Here is a 17835-nt window from a genome sequence, read left to right on the forward strand (position 1 = left end):
GCGCAGGCGGGGCGCGGGCGCGGCGCGGGCACGGCGCAGGCGGGCGCGGGCGCGGGCGGCAGGGGCAGGCAGGCGGGCTGCGGGCGCGGGGCCGGCTCCAGCATGTCGCCGGGGCGGCTGCAGGTGTACTCACACGGCGCAGGCGGGCGCGGGCGCGGGCGGCAGGGGCAGGCAGGCGGGCTGCGGGCGCGGGGCCGGCTCCAGCATGTCGCCGGGGCGGCTGCAGGTGTACTCACACGGCGCAGGCGGGCGCGGGCGCGGGCGCGGGCGGCAGGGGCAGGCAGGCGGGCTGCGGGCGCGGGGCCGGCTCCAGCATGTCGCCGGGGCGGCTGCAGGTGTACTCACACGGCGCAGGCGGGCGCGGGCGCGGGCGGCAGGGGGGGCAGGCAGGCGGGGCGGCTGCGGGGCGCGCGGGCCGGCTCCAGCATGTCGCCGGGGCGGCTGCAGGTGTACTCACACGGCGCAGGCGGGCGCGGGCGCGGGCGGCAGGGGCAGGCAGGCGGGCTGCGGGCGCGGGGCCGGCTCCAGCATGTCGCCGGGGCGGCTGCAGGTGTACTCACACGGCGCAGGCGGGCGCGGGCGCGGGCGGCAGGGGCAGGCAGGCGGGCTGCGGGCGCGGGGCCGGCTCCAGCATGTCGCCGGGGCGGCTGCAGGTGTACTCACACGGCGCAGGCGGGCGCGGGCGCGGGCGGAGCATGTCGCCGGGGCGGCTGCAGGTGTACTCACACGGCGCAGGCGGGCGCGGGCGCGAGGGGCAGGCGGGCGGGCTGCGGGCGCGGGGCCGGCTCCAGCATGTCGCCGGGGCGGCTGCAGGTGTACTCACACGGCGCAGGCGGGCGCGGGCGCGGGCGGCAGGGGCAGGCAGGCGGGCTGCGGGCGCGGGGCCGGCTCCAGCATGTCGCCGGGGCGGCTGCAGGTGTACTCACACGGCGCAGGCGGGCGCGGGCGCGGGCGGCAGGGGCAGGCAGGCGGGCTGCGGGCGCGGGGCCGGCGCGGGGCGGCTGCGGGCGGCAGGGGCAGGTGCTCCAGCATGTCAGGTGGTACTCACACGGCGCAGGCGGGCGCGGGCGCGGGGCGGCTGCAGGTGTACTCACACGGCGCAGGCGGGCGCGGGCGCGGGCGAGGGCGGCAGGGGCAGGCAGGCGGGCTGCGGGCGCGGGGCCGGCTCCAGCATGTCGCCGGGGCGGCTGCAGGTGTACTCACACGGCGCAGGCGGGCGCGGGCGCGGGCGGCAGGGGCAGGCAGGCGGGCTGCGGGCGCGGGGCCGGCTCCAGCATGTCGCCGGGGCGGCTGCAGGTGTACTCACACGGCGCAGGCGGGCGCGGGCGCGGGCGGCAGGGGCAGGCAGGCGGGCTGCGGGCGCGGGGCCGGCTCCAGCATGTCGCCGGGGCGGCTGCAGGTGTACTCACACGGCGCAGGCGGGCGGGCGGGCGCGGGCGGCAGGGGCAGGCAGGCGGGCTGCGGGCGCGGGGCCGGCTCCAGCATGTCGCCGGGGCGGCTGCAGGTGTACTCACACGGCGCAGCTCGGGCGCGGGCGCGGGCGGCGGGCTGCGGGCGCGGGGCAGGCAGGCGGGCTGCGGGCGCGGGGCCGGCTCCAGCATGTCGCCGGGGCGGCTGCAGGTGTACTCACACGGCGCAGGCGGGCGCGGGCGCGGCGGGCGGCAGGGGCAGGCAGGCGGGCTGCGGGCGCGGGGCCGGCTCCAGCATGTCGCCGGGGCGGCTGCAGGTGTACTCACACGGCGCAGGCGGGCGCGGGCGGCTCGGCTGGGGCAGGCAGGCGGGCTGCGGGCGCGGGGCCGGCTCCAGCATGTCGCCGGGGCGGCTGCAGGTGTACTCACACGGCGCAGGCGGGCGCGGGCGCGGGCGGCAGGGGCAGGCAGGCGGGCTGCGGGCGCGGGGCCGGCTCCAGCATGTCGCCGGGGCGGCTGCAGGTGTACTCGAGGGCGGGCTGCGGCGCGCGGGGGCGCGCGCACGGCGCAGGCGGGCGCGGGCGCGGGCGGCAGGGGCAGGCAGGCGGGCTGCGGGCGCGGGGCCGGCTCCAGCACGCCGGGGCGGCTGCAGGTGTACTCACACGGCGCAGGCGGGCGCGGGCGCGGGCGCGGGCGGCAGGGGCAGGCAGGCGGGCTGCGGGCGCGGGGCCGGCTCCAGCATGTCGCCGGGGCGGCTGCAGGTGTACTCACACGGCGCAAGCGGGCTGAGGTGGCGCGGCTGAGCTCCAGTCAGGCGGGCTGCGGGCGCGGGGCCGGCTCCAGCATGTCGCCGGGGCGGCTGCAGGTGTACTCACACGGCGCAGGCGGGCTGCTCAGCATGTCGACGGGGCGCGCGCACGCCGCGCCGCCGCCGCGGCCCGCACACCGCGCCGCGCCGCGGCTGCTCAGCGACCACGCGTACCGGCCCCACCCGCAGCGGATGATCACTGTGCGAAACATAAGTGGCGTAAGTCTAATCATGTATAGCCACGGGGGGCGAGAGGGTAAGTCCCCTAGCGCTATCTATAGGTGATTATGTAGAAGCGTAGTTGTGCACGTACCGATGAGTGTGGGCTGCGGCTCCTGGCTGTTGGCGAGCGGCTCCTCGAGCAGCGACAGCAGCACGCCACCGTCGGCCACGTAGTGCCGCAGGCGGCCGTGCCCCAGAGCCGCCAGCCACCGCTCGTCCAGCCGGCACCACCCCTCGCCTCCACCACTACCACTTGTGCCCGTCTGCGGACCAACAGTTTATTATAGAAACTAGCGATCCGCCCAGGCTTCGCACGGGTGCAATGAAGCACCGCTATGTCCCTGCATTTTAAATCTGTAATATCTTCGGAAATAATCATTTAAATTACATGCTGTAAAGGGGTATATTGATCCACACTCGCGAACAAGCAAATCGATTCAACCCTTGACGGCGCACATATGCATTAATTTGCTCCATAAGGTATCCACGAGTTGCGCTACCTGCTCCCGCTATAAAATCCGCCCACACCCGGTTTGCCTTATCAGTTGTTTATCACAAGTTGACCGGTACACATATCAGTAAATTGCATTACTTGTTTTCGTGAAACCATGGATACCACACCAGAAGAAGCTTAACTCTTGTTGCAACAAGTTGTTGCCTTGTTGCAACAAGAGTTAAGGTAGCGAGCAGTCGCTGCCCAGCTCCACTTGAGCCAGTCTGCTGTATCCCGAATATACAAACGGTTTCAAAAGACTGGTGACTTTAATCGGAGACCAAGAACGATCCGCCACCGATGCACTTCAGAGAGAAACGACCGCGTCATTGTCTCAACCTCGCTGCGCAATCGACACCTTACGGGTGTTGATGTGCAGCAGGAACTGAGACGTATACGAGGGGTGGCTGTAAGCGAATGGACGGTGAGAAGACGCTTGAAGGAAGCCAATGTGACGCCAAAAAGACCTACGACGGGCCCCAAATTAACTGCAGGCTACCGACAAGCGCGCCAATTTGCTCGAGAGCATCTCAATTGGAGCGTTGCGCATTGGCGGTCGGTACTGTTTACTGATGAGTGCAGAATGTGTCTGCATGGCAATGACAGGAAAGGCCGAGTTTACAGGCGTCCGGGAACGATTTTCCCAATGCTGTTTTGCTGAAACAGTGGCGTATGGCGGTTCCTGCATGATGTGGGCTGGTTTCCTTAGAGAGAAAACTGAGCTTGTTTTCGTACCTGGGGGCGGCCGAGGAGGCGGGCTAACAGCTGATCGGTATATCACCGACATCCTACTCGATCATGTTGTGCCCTACGCAAGGTTTGTCGGCGAAGACTTCGTGTTAATGCACGACAATGCCCGCTGTCACACGGCACGAATCACTCGGCAGTTTCTTGAAGAGGTCTTTTATTTTTATAATTTTTTGTTTAATTTCCAATATACGGGACCTAGGCCCTTTTCCTAAATTCCCATTTTGTCTAGTCTTGCGTTCAGACATCATTTACTAAAGAAATAATTGATGAATTTCAATGATAATGATATAATATATAATTAAAGCTGACATCTTAAGCTTTCGAATGCCATATCTTTTTTTATAACTGACATTTGTCGTTTTAGTAAAATCAAAGCATATGTGCACCGTCAAGGGTTGAGTCGATTTGCAACCAAATCGACTCAACTCGCGAGTGCGAGTAAATGGGCTATGTAATAAAGATTAATTAATTAATTGGATACAAATTAATGCTGTATTGCTTAAAATCACTTTGTAAATAAGCCATTTTTTCCCGTAAAATGTAAAGGATAAAAAATGGTTATTGTGGATTATCCTTAAGAGATACACATATATCATCGCGGACTTTTTTGTTGACCTTTTTAAGGTGTATAATACTGTAGTACATTATTTTGATTTATCTCGTGGGGTTCAGCCAACGTTTACAATGTAAGCGCAAAAAATGTGTTTATTTACGACATCACATTAGAAACCTCTTAATTTACCAGTGTTTCTCTACAATATTATGCATGTATTATACATATAAACCTTCTTCTTGAATCACTCTATCTATTAAAAAAAAACGTTTCAAAATCCGTTGTGTAGTTTCAAAGATTTAAGCATACATAGGGACGGACAGACAGCGAAAGCGACTTTGTTTTATACTATGTAGTGATTACACTATATAATTATACATTACATTAGGTATTGTTACACAAAAACAAATGTAATTTTACCTGTTCCAAAATTAGCATAAGTAACGACTCGGCGGCATCTCGGACCCTCATAGATACCGGCTTTAGTTCTTTCTCGTCTTTCATTTTCGGTTGCTCCCCTGGTTTTCCTGTATAGTGCAATAAAACATTATATACAATTCAAACATAATTTTAAAAAGTTTTAATAGATACTATTATTTCATTCAGCAATTGATTGAACATTTAGGATATTTAAAAGAGACGTGGTGGATATGTTACGGTTGTTACAAATGGGTAGGCATGGCGGACGATTTTGAGTTTGAGATGAATTAGACTTAGAATGGCAAACAAGCTGACGGCTCACCTGATTGAAAGTGATAACCGTCGCCTATAGACATGAACAGTACTATGGACATAACAGAGTAGATACTGTTTCGCCCATGAAACACCCCATGCATTATCATTCCTGAGTACTCAGATGTTATTCCTCTGTACCCAGTAAATTCACGCCATATTTCACCCTTCAAACCGAAACACAGCCATGCAAAGATAACTGCTTCATGGTAAGTTTGAGATGGAGTAGCAAGGGAGGTCGAGATAGAGCGGCACGCACCGGGCTGGCTCTTGGCGCCCGAGAGGCCGAGCTCGACGACGTCGAGCAGCGCGGCGAGGCAGGCGGCGTCGGCCAGCAGCGCGGGGCACAGCCAGGCGGCCAGGCAGCCGTAGGCCGCCACCACGCACGAGTGCAGGTCGCGCGAGTGCGCCTGCGGCGGCCGGCCGCACTGCACGCCGATGTACTCGCACACCCAGCGCACCGCGCGCGCGCGCTCGCCAGCCTCTACGCACGATACACGGTACACACCCGTGCACATACGACGGGAACGGCTCCCCAGTATTGCCAGCAAGTTGGCAACCGCAGTTAGCCATTGGTTATGTTTTAAGAGGGACGCTGCTGACCCATCGGTAGTTCGCTAGCCCATTAAGTTCCCTCAGCCCTCAGTCGTCTCTTACGACACTTCCGGAAAAGAGAAGGGTGGCCCATTCTATGCCAGGACCATACAGTGTTAACCACTACACCACACAATAACTGACTCACGAGTGACAGTATTAACAGATAATAATTATCTTATATACTAAATAATAAACAAAGGAAGTTAAGATAGTGGTGGTAAAGCGACCTAGCACATAAAATGCTGGTTTAGATTACCCATAAATAATTGTTTTTTTAATCTAGTAGATCCATAGATATCTTGAAACTATCAATTAATACCAAGCTCCAATATCAACATGTACTAATCAATAACAGGCAACACACAAGTTAGAGTTCTAATGTTGCGGGTAGCGGGTATCCCTAGGACACAGTGATCGTTTACCATCAGACGGATTGTACCAATTTGCCAGTTTTATTGTATGAAAAATTCAAATATTATGAAATAACAATATTTTTATGGTTATATAGAATCAAATTAATAGTTTCATTTATAATTTGTCGTAGCAAATAACACTCCATCTAATTAAATAATAAGACATTTGCGGTCTAATTAAAATTATACGCGCAAAACTTACCAATGACAAATTCTGAATGCATGCAATTAAAAAAAAAAAATATATATATATATATATATATATATATAGTGAAATATTGGAAGTCGATGCCAATCTAACAATCATAATTGATATGTTCTTACGAAAATGTTGCTGAATAACGGATCCAATTAAACTTTTGTGACTTCAATTACGTTTTTATTTTCTATGGTTTTAGTAACCTGTTATGAAAGACATCCACACCATGTAATAATTCAATTATTTATTAAAAATTTATTTATTTGCTAGAATAAAAATGCATGTTCCAGCAAATAAATGAATTGTAATTCTAAAGGGCAGAGTAACGAGAGACTAAAGAATATAAAGTCGCTATCCGGGTCAATCTGTTTCTTACAAAGTTACTTCTTTTAAACTACGTAATAGAATTTAACGTGGGTTTCACTGTTATTTAAATAGGACTGTATGTATATACAATTAGAGTTGAAGTTGGTGGCTAGTGTACTACAATACCAGGCTGGGGGGGGGGGGGGGGGGGGGGAGGTTTGTTAGCAATGGAGTTTGACAGCCCCATTGCTAGCAATATGCCTTATTCGGTTGACCTCCACGTAGTTCCCCCTGGAAATCATCGTGAACAATTCTTATTGAATTCGTCACGATGGGCTAATTGACCAGCTTCATTCTCACCTATCATCCTTCACTGGTGCCCTGCCGGTATATAACGATAACGTAGGTGGGGCTACCATTTCATTATTATTTATAAAAAAAAATACCAGGCTTGGCGGAGTGCAGCTCGGCGAGGCCGGAGAGCAGCTCGAGCGCGGCGAGCGACACCTGCAGGTCGCCCTTCCACGACGATATCAGCCGGTGGCACACCAGGTACGTCGCGCGCACCACCAGCGCTGCGCCTGCGCACGCGCCACGTCATAACAACTTACTGCACAACCCATCTATTTCAATTACTTTATAATTATACAGGGTGGAAAAGACAAGTTGGCTAAACGAACACAGCTAATCCAGATCTGAATCAGAAGGCAGATTATTTTCCCACCGGAAATGCATCACAGCCGTATAATTACCGATTCTTAGTTTTGACGCCGCGCAATGTATTTGAAATTTTACGATCCACACGACGCGAGATACCTATAATGCGCAGTCATATATAAAAATTATTAGAAAAATGCAAAATAGAAAAATACTTTATAATTTCAATAGTAATAATAATTTATTTACATATTTTTTTTTATACAACTTAGAATGGCAAACAAGCTGACGGTCCACCTAATGGAAAGTGGTAACCGTCGCCTATAGACATGAACAGTACCATGGACATAACAGAGTATACTGTTTCGCCCATGATACCCCCCATGCGTTGCCATTCCTGAGGACTCAGGTGTTATTCCTCTGTACCCAGTAAATTTACGCCATAAATGGGTTACATATGAACACTGTTTATATTAAGCATAGGTACATGATAAATTGTTACGACTTCCGATATGTTTACTATAGTCCTTTTTAGGTCATATATTAACCTGTATAAAGGACATCTAGTTCATTCCACTTTTTGTCACAATATAACATGTAATGTAATAATACCAACATAGTATCAGAAGTAATACTTTATCATTAATCAATCAATAAAAAAAAACTATTTTATATTACCAATTCAATTCAATTCAATGAATAACATAAACTAGCAAGCAGTGGCAAGAACAACAAAAAAAAAAAAATACGAAAAGCGGACACACTGCAACTCACACAAATATGTACTCACAGTATGTTACATTGTAGGACAGTACTTGATAAAAAAAAAATACTGCACGCGGCCTCATAGCTGTATACAAGATTTCCTTTGCGAGCGTAGTGCAGTTTATCAAATACCGTCTTTATGAGCATGCAAATAAAAGTGTAAATTACCGAAAACAGGTGAGGACGGGTCTAGTTCTCTAACGTCGGCGGCAAAGTCCTCCAGCGAGGATTGGCCGTCGCTGCCCGTCGCACTGCCGCTATCCGACCGCGCTAAAACGTCCAACCATATACAACAATATAGACACTTTTTTACCCGACTCGTCTCAATGTTTTCAATTATTTACTAAGTACAATACAATGACGGGGTACTAAAGTGTTAAAATTTATTATTGTATACGACCGCTGCTTATGGTTTCATATTTTGACCTTCGTTTCGTGTGTGGAGCTAGCAGATATAATAATGTTTTCATCTCTCCCCATTAACTATTTTACTGGGAATGAGAACACAAGATTTGCTGTCTTGTACTAACTAACAAGACATCAAATCTTGTGTTCTCATTCTTAGTGCAGTAGCGTAATCGAATTTGGAAATAAGCTCAAATGATATTGTCTAGTGGCACTGATGAAGATTTTGCTTCCCACCTACAGCTGAGAATGGGAAAACAGAGGGCCTACCATGAAATATTTGAAACCGAAATTTCTGAGCCGAACTAAACACAAACTTGATGTTAAAATTACACAATAGATACCGTTTAAAAATATTAAAATAACAATTATAATTATTTATAAATATTTATTATATTAATAAATATTAAAATTAAAATATTTAATAACATTTTTTCTTTGTCACAAAGAAAATGAATAATAAAAATATATCAGTTTGACATCGTATCACAAATTAATTTTAATGACTTCCAAAACAACCAAAAGAGACCTATAAGTACTGGTAAAATGTATGCTTGATTAGATATTGAATAAAAAAAAAAACTTTTTTAAGAACATTATCTATTATGGTGAAAATTTATTTATTATTATTATTATAGTGATGGTGGTACAAGTATATTGTGGGAATATTAATATGTGTAAAATAGCAAAATAAATTTAGCATGTATTGCCGAGAATGTGTTAGCGTGCAGCTTTGCGGAGCCGATAGTGTCGCTTCGACTTTTACAAAGCTGATGACTTTGTGTGTAATGTACAATTGAATAACATGTTTGTAATATGGACGCTCATATACAAGTGTTTAGGGGTTTAGAGCGAAGGAGAGGAGTGATGGAGGAGTTGATGTTTAGGTGGGAGGGACGAGACCGAGAATTGGAGGAGAGGCTTGATTATTTTTTCAAAGACCGATAATAAGATAGTAAGCTCAACAGTGTTTTCGGTGTATACACTGGCAGAGTACCAGTGAGGGATGATAGGTGATGACGAAGTCAGGACAGTTGGTCTATCGTGTTGTATTTGCCATATATTAATTAAAATGATTTCCAGAGAGGATCTTATGGAAGTGGATCATTGGGTCTAGCGTCCTCTTTATTAAAAATCCCTTCCCCGTAGAGAGGAATTGGTAATTATATTGGAGGAATGAGGACGCGAAATATGAGGAAAAGATGAAAAGGCGAGACAGGATGGTTAGGGGAGGAGAAGCTTGTGTACCATTGTAGTTACTGGCAAGGATGGTATGGGCAATATTGAAAAAGGACAGAAGGGAAAAGTAGGTGTTTTATGTTAGAAGGACGAGGAAAATAGAGGGAAGAGTAGTGGAGAGGAAGGGGGTGGTGGGCGCGAGAGCGTACCTTTGTAGTCGGCGCGGTCGGCGCGGTCGGCGCGGTCGGCGCGGTCGGCGCGGCGGGCGCGGGCGGCGCCAGGTGGCGCACGCACAGGTACAGCGCCGCCAGCAGCGGCACGGCCAGCGCGTCCGACCACTCCACCTGCACGGCCGCCACGCACATCAGCGACAGCTTGCCGCGCGTCAGCTCGCCCAGCGTCATGCCCGCGCTGCGCACCGCACGCCACACGTTACACACAACACGACACGATATCATCCCTCGAGCCCGACAACTGATACTATCCGGCTCCAAGGATCATATCATCTTGTTATACATAATAGTATAATTCCGAAGGTTTCACAGTAAATTATCACTCACTATTCATTACAACCGGGGAACTCCGGGACCGGTAACCCCCTGTAGTGGTAGGGGAAAGCGACAAGCGACAACAGCGCACTAATGGCAGCCTTGCGCAGCTCGCGTTTGTCTATGCCGCCGCATTCCAATTTCGGCTCCCTCTCCGATAGGATTCGGTCCAGTGCCGTTATGTAATCCGGTACCAATACTAGAACACCGTCTAAATCCAACCTATAAAAATATAATTTTAATTTAATTAACTCGAGTTCAAAAGAATACAATACTGAAAAATAATTGAAATCTATGGTGAAAATATTTTATACTACGCATCATAGATATATCTTTTTGAAAATAGAAGCTCGTAGAAAAGAGTTTTGAATAACACGATTCATTGGTTCCAAGTAACAATATACTAATATTAGTCAATTATTGAGAGTAAGCTAAAATTTTTCCTAATTATTCAATTCAACTCAATGCATCTCACCAAAGAATTTTTTTTTTTTTATCTAAAAGGAAATACAGATTGGTACTATAGACATTTTATGACAATCTGTTCAGTAGTTTAATTTTTAAATCAAGGTAACTAGCTTTATTTTCTTTTGTATTTCTTTTGATTTCTTGTCAAAAGCACAATCTTTAATTATTGTAATTTATACTAACTGAACTGAGTCTTTATACTTATCAAGAAACTGTTTTTTTTATTCGTCTATGCAAAAATGATAACAAAAAGTTAGCATTGTTACAAAATAAGTGTTAAATGCTCTAATCAAGAGTGTATGGATGTGGGACCGGAATATATCAGGCGAGTTGAGCACGACCGCGGCGGCGACGTGCGGATCCCGCAGGCCGTGACGTAGCGCCGCCAGGCAGCGCGCCAGGTACGGCGCCAGCACCTCCTCGCGGCTTTGCTTCGAGCACAGCACGCGGCACACGGCGCCCAGCGCCTCCGCACGACCTGCACACACACGCATACACCCACACACACACTCGCGGCCTGCTGCGAGCACAGCACGCGGCACACCGCGCCCAGCGCCTCCGCACGACCTGCACACACACGCATACACCCACACACACACTCGCGGCCTGCTGCGAGCACAGCACGCGGCACACCGCGCCCAGCGCCTCCGCACGACCTGCACACACACGCATACACCCACACACACACTCGCGGCCTGCTGCGAGCACAGCACGCGGCACACCGCGCCCAGCGCCTCCGCACGACCTGCACACACACGCATACACCCACACACACACTCGCGGCCTGCTGCGAGCACAGCACGCGGCACACCGCGCCCAGCGCCTCCGCACGACCTGCACACACACGCATACACCCACACACACACTCGCGGTCTGCTCCGAGCACAGCACGCGGCACACCGCGCCCAGCGCCTCCGCACGACCTGCACACACACGCATACACCCACACACACACTCGCGGCCTGCTGCGAGCACAGCACGCGGCACACCGCGCCCAGCGCCTCCGCACGACCTGCACACACACGCATACACCCACACACACACTCGCGGTCTGCTGCGAGCACAGCACGCGGCACACCGCGCCCAGCGCCTCCGCACGACCTGCACACACACGCATACACCCACACACACACACTCGCGGCCTGCTGCGAGCACAGCACGCGGCACACCGCGCCCAGCGCCTCCGCACGACCTGCACACACACGCATACACCCACACACACACTCGCGGTCTGCGCGAGCACAGCACGCGGCACACACACGCCACACACACCTCCGCACGACCTGCACACACACGCATACACCCACACACACACTCGTGGCCTGCTGCGAGTATCACAAACACGCAACACACTACCGCACTCGTAACTAATACACACCCTTGCATACAAGTAACACTAAAAGCATAATCTAAATTACCGCTACAATCGGAAAGATATGTCAAAAACTAATTTTAAAAATTCTTTCACCTGTAGAAAATTATATGTCGGCAAATAACATGGGACAAAAGAAAAATAATATTTTCTCAAACATGCTTGGAAATGTGAGCATTATTTTGACAATCTTCTTCGAGATTAATTAAACTTGTTGTACTGGCCAGATACATGCGGGCAGCGGCCGGCAAAAGTTGTATGTAAATCCATATCTGTCGTATTTTGCGGCCAGATAAATTACTATGTAAACTCATATCTATCCTGTGATTTAAAAATGGAATGACCTTTTACTTCGAAGTATGGCTACCAAGGAGGTAACTAATACAAGATTTTATTTAAATTTCGAACTAGCTTGCAAATAGAAATCTGTTTATTGAAAAAAAAACAAAGGAACATTATGGAGCGTGAAAAATTATTATTGTTCGTTATTGGTCATTGAACTTAAAAAGTAAAATTGTGTTTTTGATTTCCGCGCATTGTTTGAGAAAAGTACTATACAAGTCTTGGCCACAACTAGACATTGATGAACTCACGTATGTGTGCCTCGGCTTCGCCTCGGCCCACATTTGTTCGTCCATCAATGCCTCAATTGCTGGCCGCTCCAGTAATGTACTATTTATTTTAATTTTTTATACTCCTGCACAGCCAAGGCGAGTCGCTAGTACAGTAATGTATGATAGTTTTTAGACAGGAAATCATATAAATATAGATTTATTTAATATAAATACAAGTAAAACAGTATTTACTGTCTTGTTAAAAAAATGGTTTTACTGTAAGTAACTTCATAAATGTAAACAGAATGTGTTGGACCGGCATTATATTAAAAAATAAATTGTATTACAAGCATGGCTGTATGTAACAATAAAAGCTAACTCACCTGGCTGGTAGCTCAACATGTTCAGTTTGTATTGTGCATCCGACAACGACGGGGGCGGCGGAGTACCGTCTGCGCGTTCTGAAAGTGTTGCAATGTACATTTAAACAAATATTTTATCTTACATTTATTTATTTATATATTTAAAAGGCCAACAGCTTTTCCTACAATAATAATATTTAACAATAACAATAATAATTTTCCTAAGATAATAAGAAACAGATAGCCAAAAATAAGTCTCCACACATAGGTAAGGAATATAAAACATATATATATATATATATATATATATATATATATATATATATATATATATATATATATATATATATATATATATATATATAATATATATATATATATATATATATATATATATATATATATATATATATATATATATATATATATATATATATATATAGGAAAAACAACAAAATTATATTTGACATTACATTTAACACACGTTGAAAGATACTCGTAAAATAGGCTAATTAAAGACGTACATATTAAGATAAAGTATCAAAAAATTACATACGTTGACTATTGTTATAAGCAGGCGTGGTGCCGATAAGCGCGGCCTCGAACAGCCACTCGCCGAACAGATGGAAGATGGAGTTGACCTTCGGCCGCAGCGGCGCCAGCGGCGGCTTCTCCGATTCGCACACTGGTCCAATTTGTAACAATGTAGGTCGCATTAAAGAAGAAAGTAAATTCTGCTTTATTTTGTAGCTATAGCCTCGAAATGATGGTGTTATTGTTTAAGACACTGTATCACCATCCAATAGTCGTGAGTTCGATTCCCGTATAATACTGGGATCGAACTCGCGACCTTGGGGGTTTTATATATTCATAAATATGTTTGAACTGGTCTAAATTGTTTCTATATAATACAATATGTATGTATTTAGAAAAAAAAATTTAATTCCTATCTATCAGTTGGCCAATACCCATAAGTTTTGCTTAGTTTGGAATTAGCAAGCGGTGTATATAATTTTATGGTCCTTTGAGCCGGATATAAACCAAAAATAATAAGAAAAAAATTAAATACCTTGCGAAGATATGGAGTTGGGCGGTGTGGTGGGCGCCACGCTTGGCGGCCGGCTGCCCGTCAGGCCGATCAGCGACGTGCGCGGTGTGCCTGCGTCCATACGGCAGGTGTAGTTGGTACATAATGGTAAATTAATGAGAATCAATAGCCCAGTGTTGGTATTCATGGAACTGAATTCAAATTGTTCACGCGACCGCTTTGTTTATAAGAACATTTTTTACGCTACAATGGTGACAAACAAACACACAACTTTAATTACTAATTTATGAAAACTGAAATTATAATAATTATGAATTAAATATATAAGAAAAATAGATCATAAATGTATTTAAAATAAAGACTTCGCTGAGATATTAAAATGAAATTTTAATTTTAGAGTCATTAGTGTGGGTCGCAATCACCTGGGGGGTTCTCAAGTCTCTACAAGGAAGTTGGAAATGTCGCTAATCCGTAAAAAAAAAACAACAGTTCGTCATAGTCGTAGAATACTGACGGATCTTTATATGTAATATTTGTCAGATCCGTCAGTATTCTACGACTATGACGAGTTTTGCAATGTCATCGACGTCAGTTTTAGATACTTCATTATATAATATTTATTTATTTATAATGTTTAACTTATAATTAACTATAAAATATATAAAAATATACGGATATGATATTTGTAATATAAGAGAATATATACAAGTTAGGAACTGCGGTAAGTAAAATATTTTAACATACTAAGGGAGGAAAAAGTTTTAAAAACGCTGGTTTAGAAAAATTGTCGACTCAAAATGGACACCACTATTTATTCTACATAACTATTATAAAGTGCAAATTATAGAGTAATAGAAACCATATTAAACGAAAATAAAATAGTGACATAAAATGTACAATTCAGGTGCATCGTATATATAAAGTGAAAACACTCTAACGTACCATTATACCGTATTTAATACGTGAATTATGTCCACTACAATTCCAATATATTTACAGATAATAAAGTCCCTCTAGTAAAAAAAAATAAATAAAAAAAATCTAACACAACAATTAAAGTTAACAAAAAAAAAGCATACAATATACAGATTCTCAACAAATATACAAGAATAAAAACAATCACGATTTAAATAGCCATTAAATAAATAAAAAAAAAAAAATAACAAATGTAACACAGCTAGATAAAACGGCATTTTTTTTTATTTTGACTTAATTAAGTGAATGCCACACTTTGTATCAAGAAATAGCCTCTAATACATTTATTTCAAAATGGTGATTAGTACAACTGTTTTGCCAGCAATTATTGTTTAAATATGTATACTAAATGCATGTTTAATGCACGTTTTAGTGGTTTGCTTTTATTTTAACGCAGCTAACGTAACCTCTAATAGTCCAAGAGTCTGTTACTGCTAGACCTTCGTTAGTTTATAAAAGCTGAAAGCTTTTCAGTGCATGCTCCCAACACTGGTAGGAATGATAGGCCACTATGAAGTTTGTGGTATCGTGGCTTAGGCAGATATCGAGTACCAAAGGTGTACTCGTATAAAATATCAACATAATTTCGTCAAATATATAAAGAGTAATTTCCTTATGTTTTCTTCAGATAATATTAGAAATCACGTCATTCATTGCCTACATTCTTTCTATAGTGGCAACCTCTTGTCACTTAGATAGAATGACAAAAGTATATTGCGATTTAAAGGGCCAGCAATATCCCTGCAATTTCTATGTTTTTACAGGGTTTTTTTTATGCATCTACGTATGGCAAACAAGCTGAAGACCCACCTGATGGAAAGTGGTAACCGTCGCCTATAGATATGAGCAGTAGCATGGACATAACAGAGTATATTGTTTCGTCCATGATACCCCCCATGTGTTGCCATTCCTGAGGATTCAGGTGTTATTCCTCTGTATCGTCTAAATTCATTGCCATATCCCACCCTTCAAACCGAAACACAGCCATGCAAACACAACTGCTTCACGATAGAAACACGAATGGAATAGAGGTGCCCAAGTAAACGACTTTTGTACAAAGTCTCCCTCTGGTACTTATGAACGGCAGTAATGGCAAGTGACAATCAGGTTTGGGCCCTATATTATAAAAAAATAATGACAAAACAATTGACGTTATATTTTGATAAATTGTACTAAGTCTATACTACTACTGCTGTGAACAATAGAGTTGGAAAAGACATAGAAACCGTGAACTTTTAGGCGTAGCAGGAATCTTTATTATTAGAAATCGTTAACCCCGATTGTCATATTTCGACTTGTGTTTTTAAACAATTAAACGAAACAATCTTTGTTTGCTAAAAAATCTGAGTTGCGTTGCTACAATTTTTATAAATCGAAATTTCATAATATTATCTTTCAAATACGTGCACTTTGACTCCGTTATGAAATTATGAATTAATCTTAGATGTGAGAAGTACATGAAAGCGGATTGCTATAGGCAGCTGTATATACATAGCTGCTCTTTGACATGAAAATTCGTTTTAATTAGTCGCAACGGCGACTCAGGTCCCCGAGGTCCCCGCTACGGCCGGCCAGCCCCCGGCGGGTGCGTCACGTACTTTTGTCCGGCGGCTTGTCCCTGGGGCGCGAGGCGGACACGCTGAAGGACTTGGCGAGGCGGCGGTGCGTGGGCGGCGTGTCCTCCTCGCACACGCTGTCCATGCTGCCGCCGCCCGCCGCCGCCCCGCCGCCCGCGCCGCCCCCGCCGCCGCCGGCCCCGCCCCCGCCCCCGCCCCCGCCCCCGCCGCCGCCAGCCCCCGCCCCGCACTCCAGCCACCACCGCTCCGCGCCGCGCCCTGGCGCCCCGCACACCACACGTTATGCTGACACCTTATATGGCTATTGGTACTCATGCAATTTTAATATTATCTAACAGTAATCCGGCTCGAAGGACAATGCAAATATCTGATTCTGTTGTAGCTCACAAGTAACATATAATGCTATTAATAGGCACGTTATGACGAACGTGTCGGCCTATAATTAAATCAATTTAGGACACATATTTTTCCTAATATAACAGATACCCCATATCAAGTATGAACAGCCATATAAAGTGTCACCTTAAAAACCCGTAAACATGACACTTTTATACTATTCCCATAAAAACCTTGCCTGTTAATAATTTTATATCATTCCCATAAAATCCTTCGTTAATAAAAAAAATCCAATATGTAATAGGATACAATTCGGGTATGCTATAAAAATGTCACATTTTCATTGATTTTCAATTTTACAACCCCCTCTACCGACCAATTTTTGGAAGATAGATTAAGAAATGAAACTGGAAGAAAAACTAATTACAGAAAAGACACTTTCAGCTCACGCAATTTAATTACAATTCTAAATAATGAATTGTTTTAATTTACAACTTGAAACAATTGTATAGAATTGTACATCATCATCAATTGAACGAATAAATTAATGATTAATAAATTGCGTGACAAAAGTACCACCCACATTCTACTTTTACAAAATATGTGCATATAGTCTGTTTTATATATCCAATTGAAGAAATAAGGACAAATTACAAAATAGCAATATTTAAAAGAGAATACGCACATAGCTTGCAGGCCCCATAAGTAGCACTAATAAGCAGATTTGTATATGAACACTAATATTGATTGACGGTTTGATCCCATCTAAATAAAGCTGATTTATTAAGTATTTTTTGTACCAATATCGTTAAATAATATTTTGTACTAGCTTTTACCCGTGGCTTCGTTATATGTGCGTGAATATCCATGTGTGGGTGTGCGTGTGCGTGCGTGTGTTGCGTGGTTGTGTGCGCGCGTGCGTACGTACCGAGGAAGGCGTCGACGTGCGCTGCGAGCCCGCGCATGGCCTTGTGGAAGATGGCGGGCAGCGCTGCCAGGCACGGATGCTGCCACGGCTCCCGCGCGTTGCCACTACTACCAGTGGACATGGAATACTGCCACAGAATACATATACGATTTGCACGCCTTAATTTGAATAATAGCTAA

At 46.4% G+C, this 17835-nt stretch overlaps 1 protein-coding gene across 1 annotated transcript in view; it reads right to left on the bottom strand.

The window, feature by feature from the left end:
* The window catches only part of LOC113510854 (ral GTPase-activating protein subunit beta), a 28784-nt gene that overhangs the window by 4667 nt on the left and 6282 nt on the right, over positions 1 to 17835 (bottom strand). The window contains exons 7-21 of the mRNA XM_052896343.1: positions 17657 to 17783; positions 16414 to 16650; positions 13862 to 13951; positions 13349 to 13477; positions 12814 to 12891; positions 10817 to 10982; positions 10049 to 10258; positions 9735 to 9899; positions 8073 to 8185; positions 6929 to 7063; positions 5227 to 5451; positions 4656 to 4762; positions 2531 to 2702; positions 2308 to 2416; positions 927 to 1001 (exon numbers count right to left, since the gene is read on the bottom strand). Coding sequence (XP_052752303.1) covers positions 927 to 1001; positions 2308 to 2416; positions 2531 to 2702; positions 4656 to 4762; positions 5227 to 5451; positions 6929 to 7063; positions 8073 to 8185; positions 9735 to 9899; positions 10049 to 10258; positions 10817 to 10982; positions 12814 to 12891; positions 13349 to 13477; positions 13862 to 13951; positions 16414 to 16650; positions 17657 to 17783 — 2138 coding nt within the window. The remainder of the gene's footprint in view (positions 1 to 926; positions 1002 to 2307; positions 2417 to 2530; positions 2703 to 4655; positions 4763 to 5226; positions 5452 to 6928; positions 7064 to 8072; positions 8186 to 9734; positions 9900 to 10048; positions 10259 to 10816; positions 10983 to 12813; positions 12892 to 13348; positions 13478 to 13861; positions 13952 to 16413; positions 16651 to 17656; positions 17784 to 17835) is intronic.

Source organism: Galleria mellonella, unplaced genomic scaffold, assembly GCF_026898425.1.
Source record: "Galleria mellonella isolate WM207_F2 unplaced genomic scaffold, CSIRO_AGI_GalMel_v1 utg32, whole genome shotgun sequence".
NCBI classification, from domain to species: domain Eukaryota; kingdom Metazoa; phylum Arthropoda; class Insecta; order Lepidoptera; family Pyralidae; genus Galleria; species Galleria mellonella.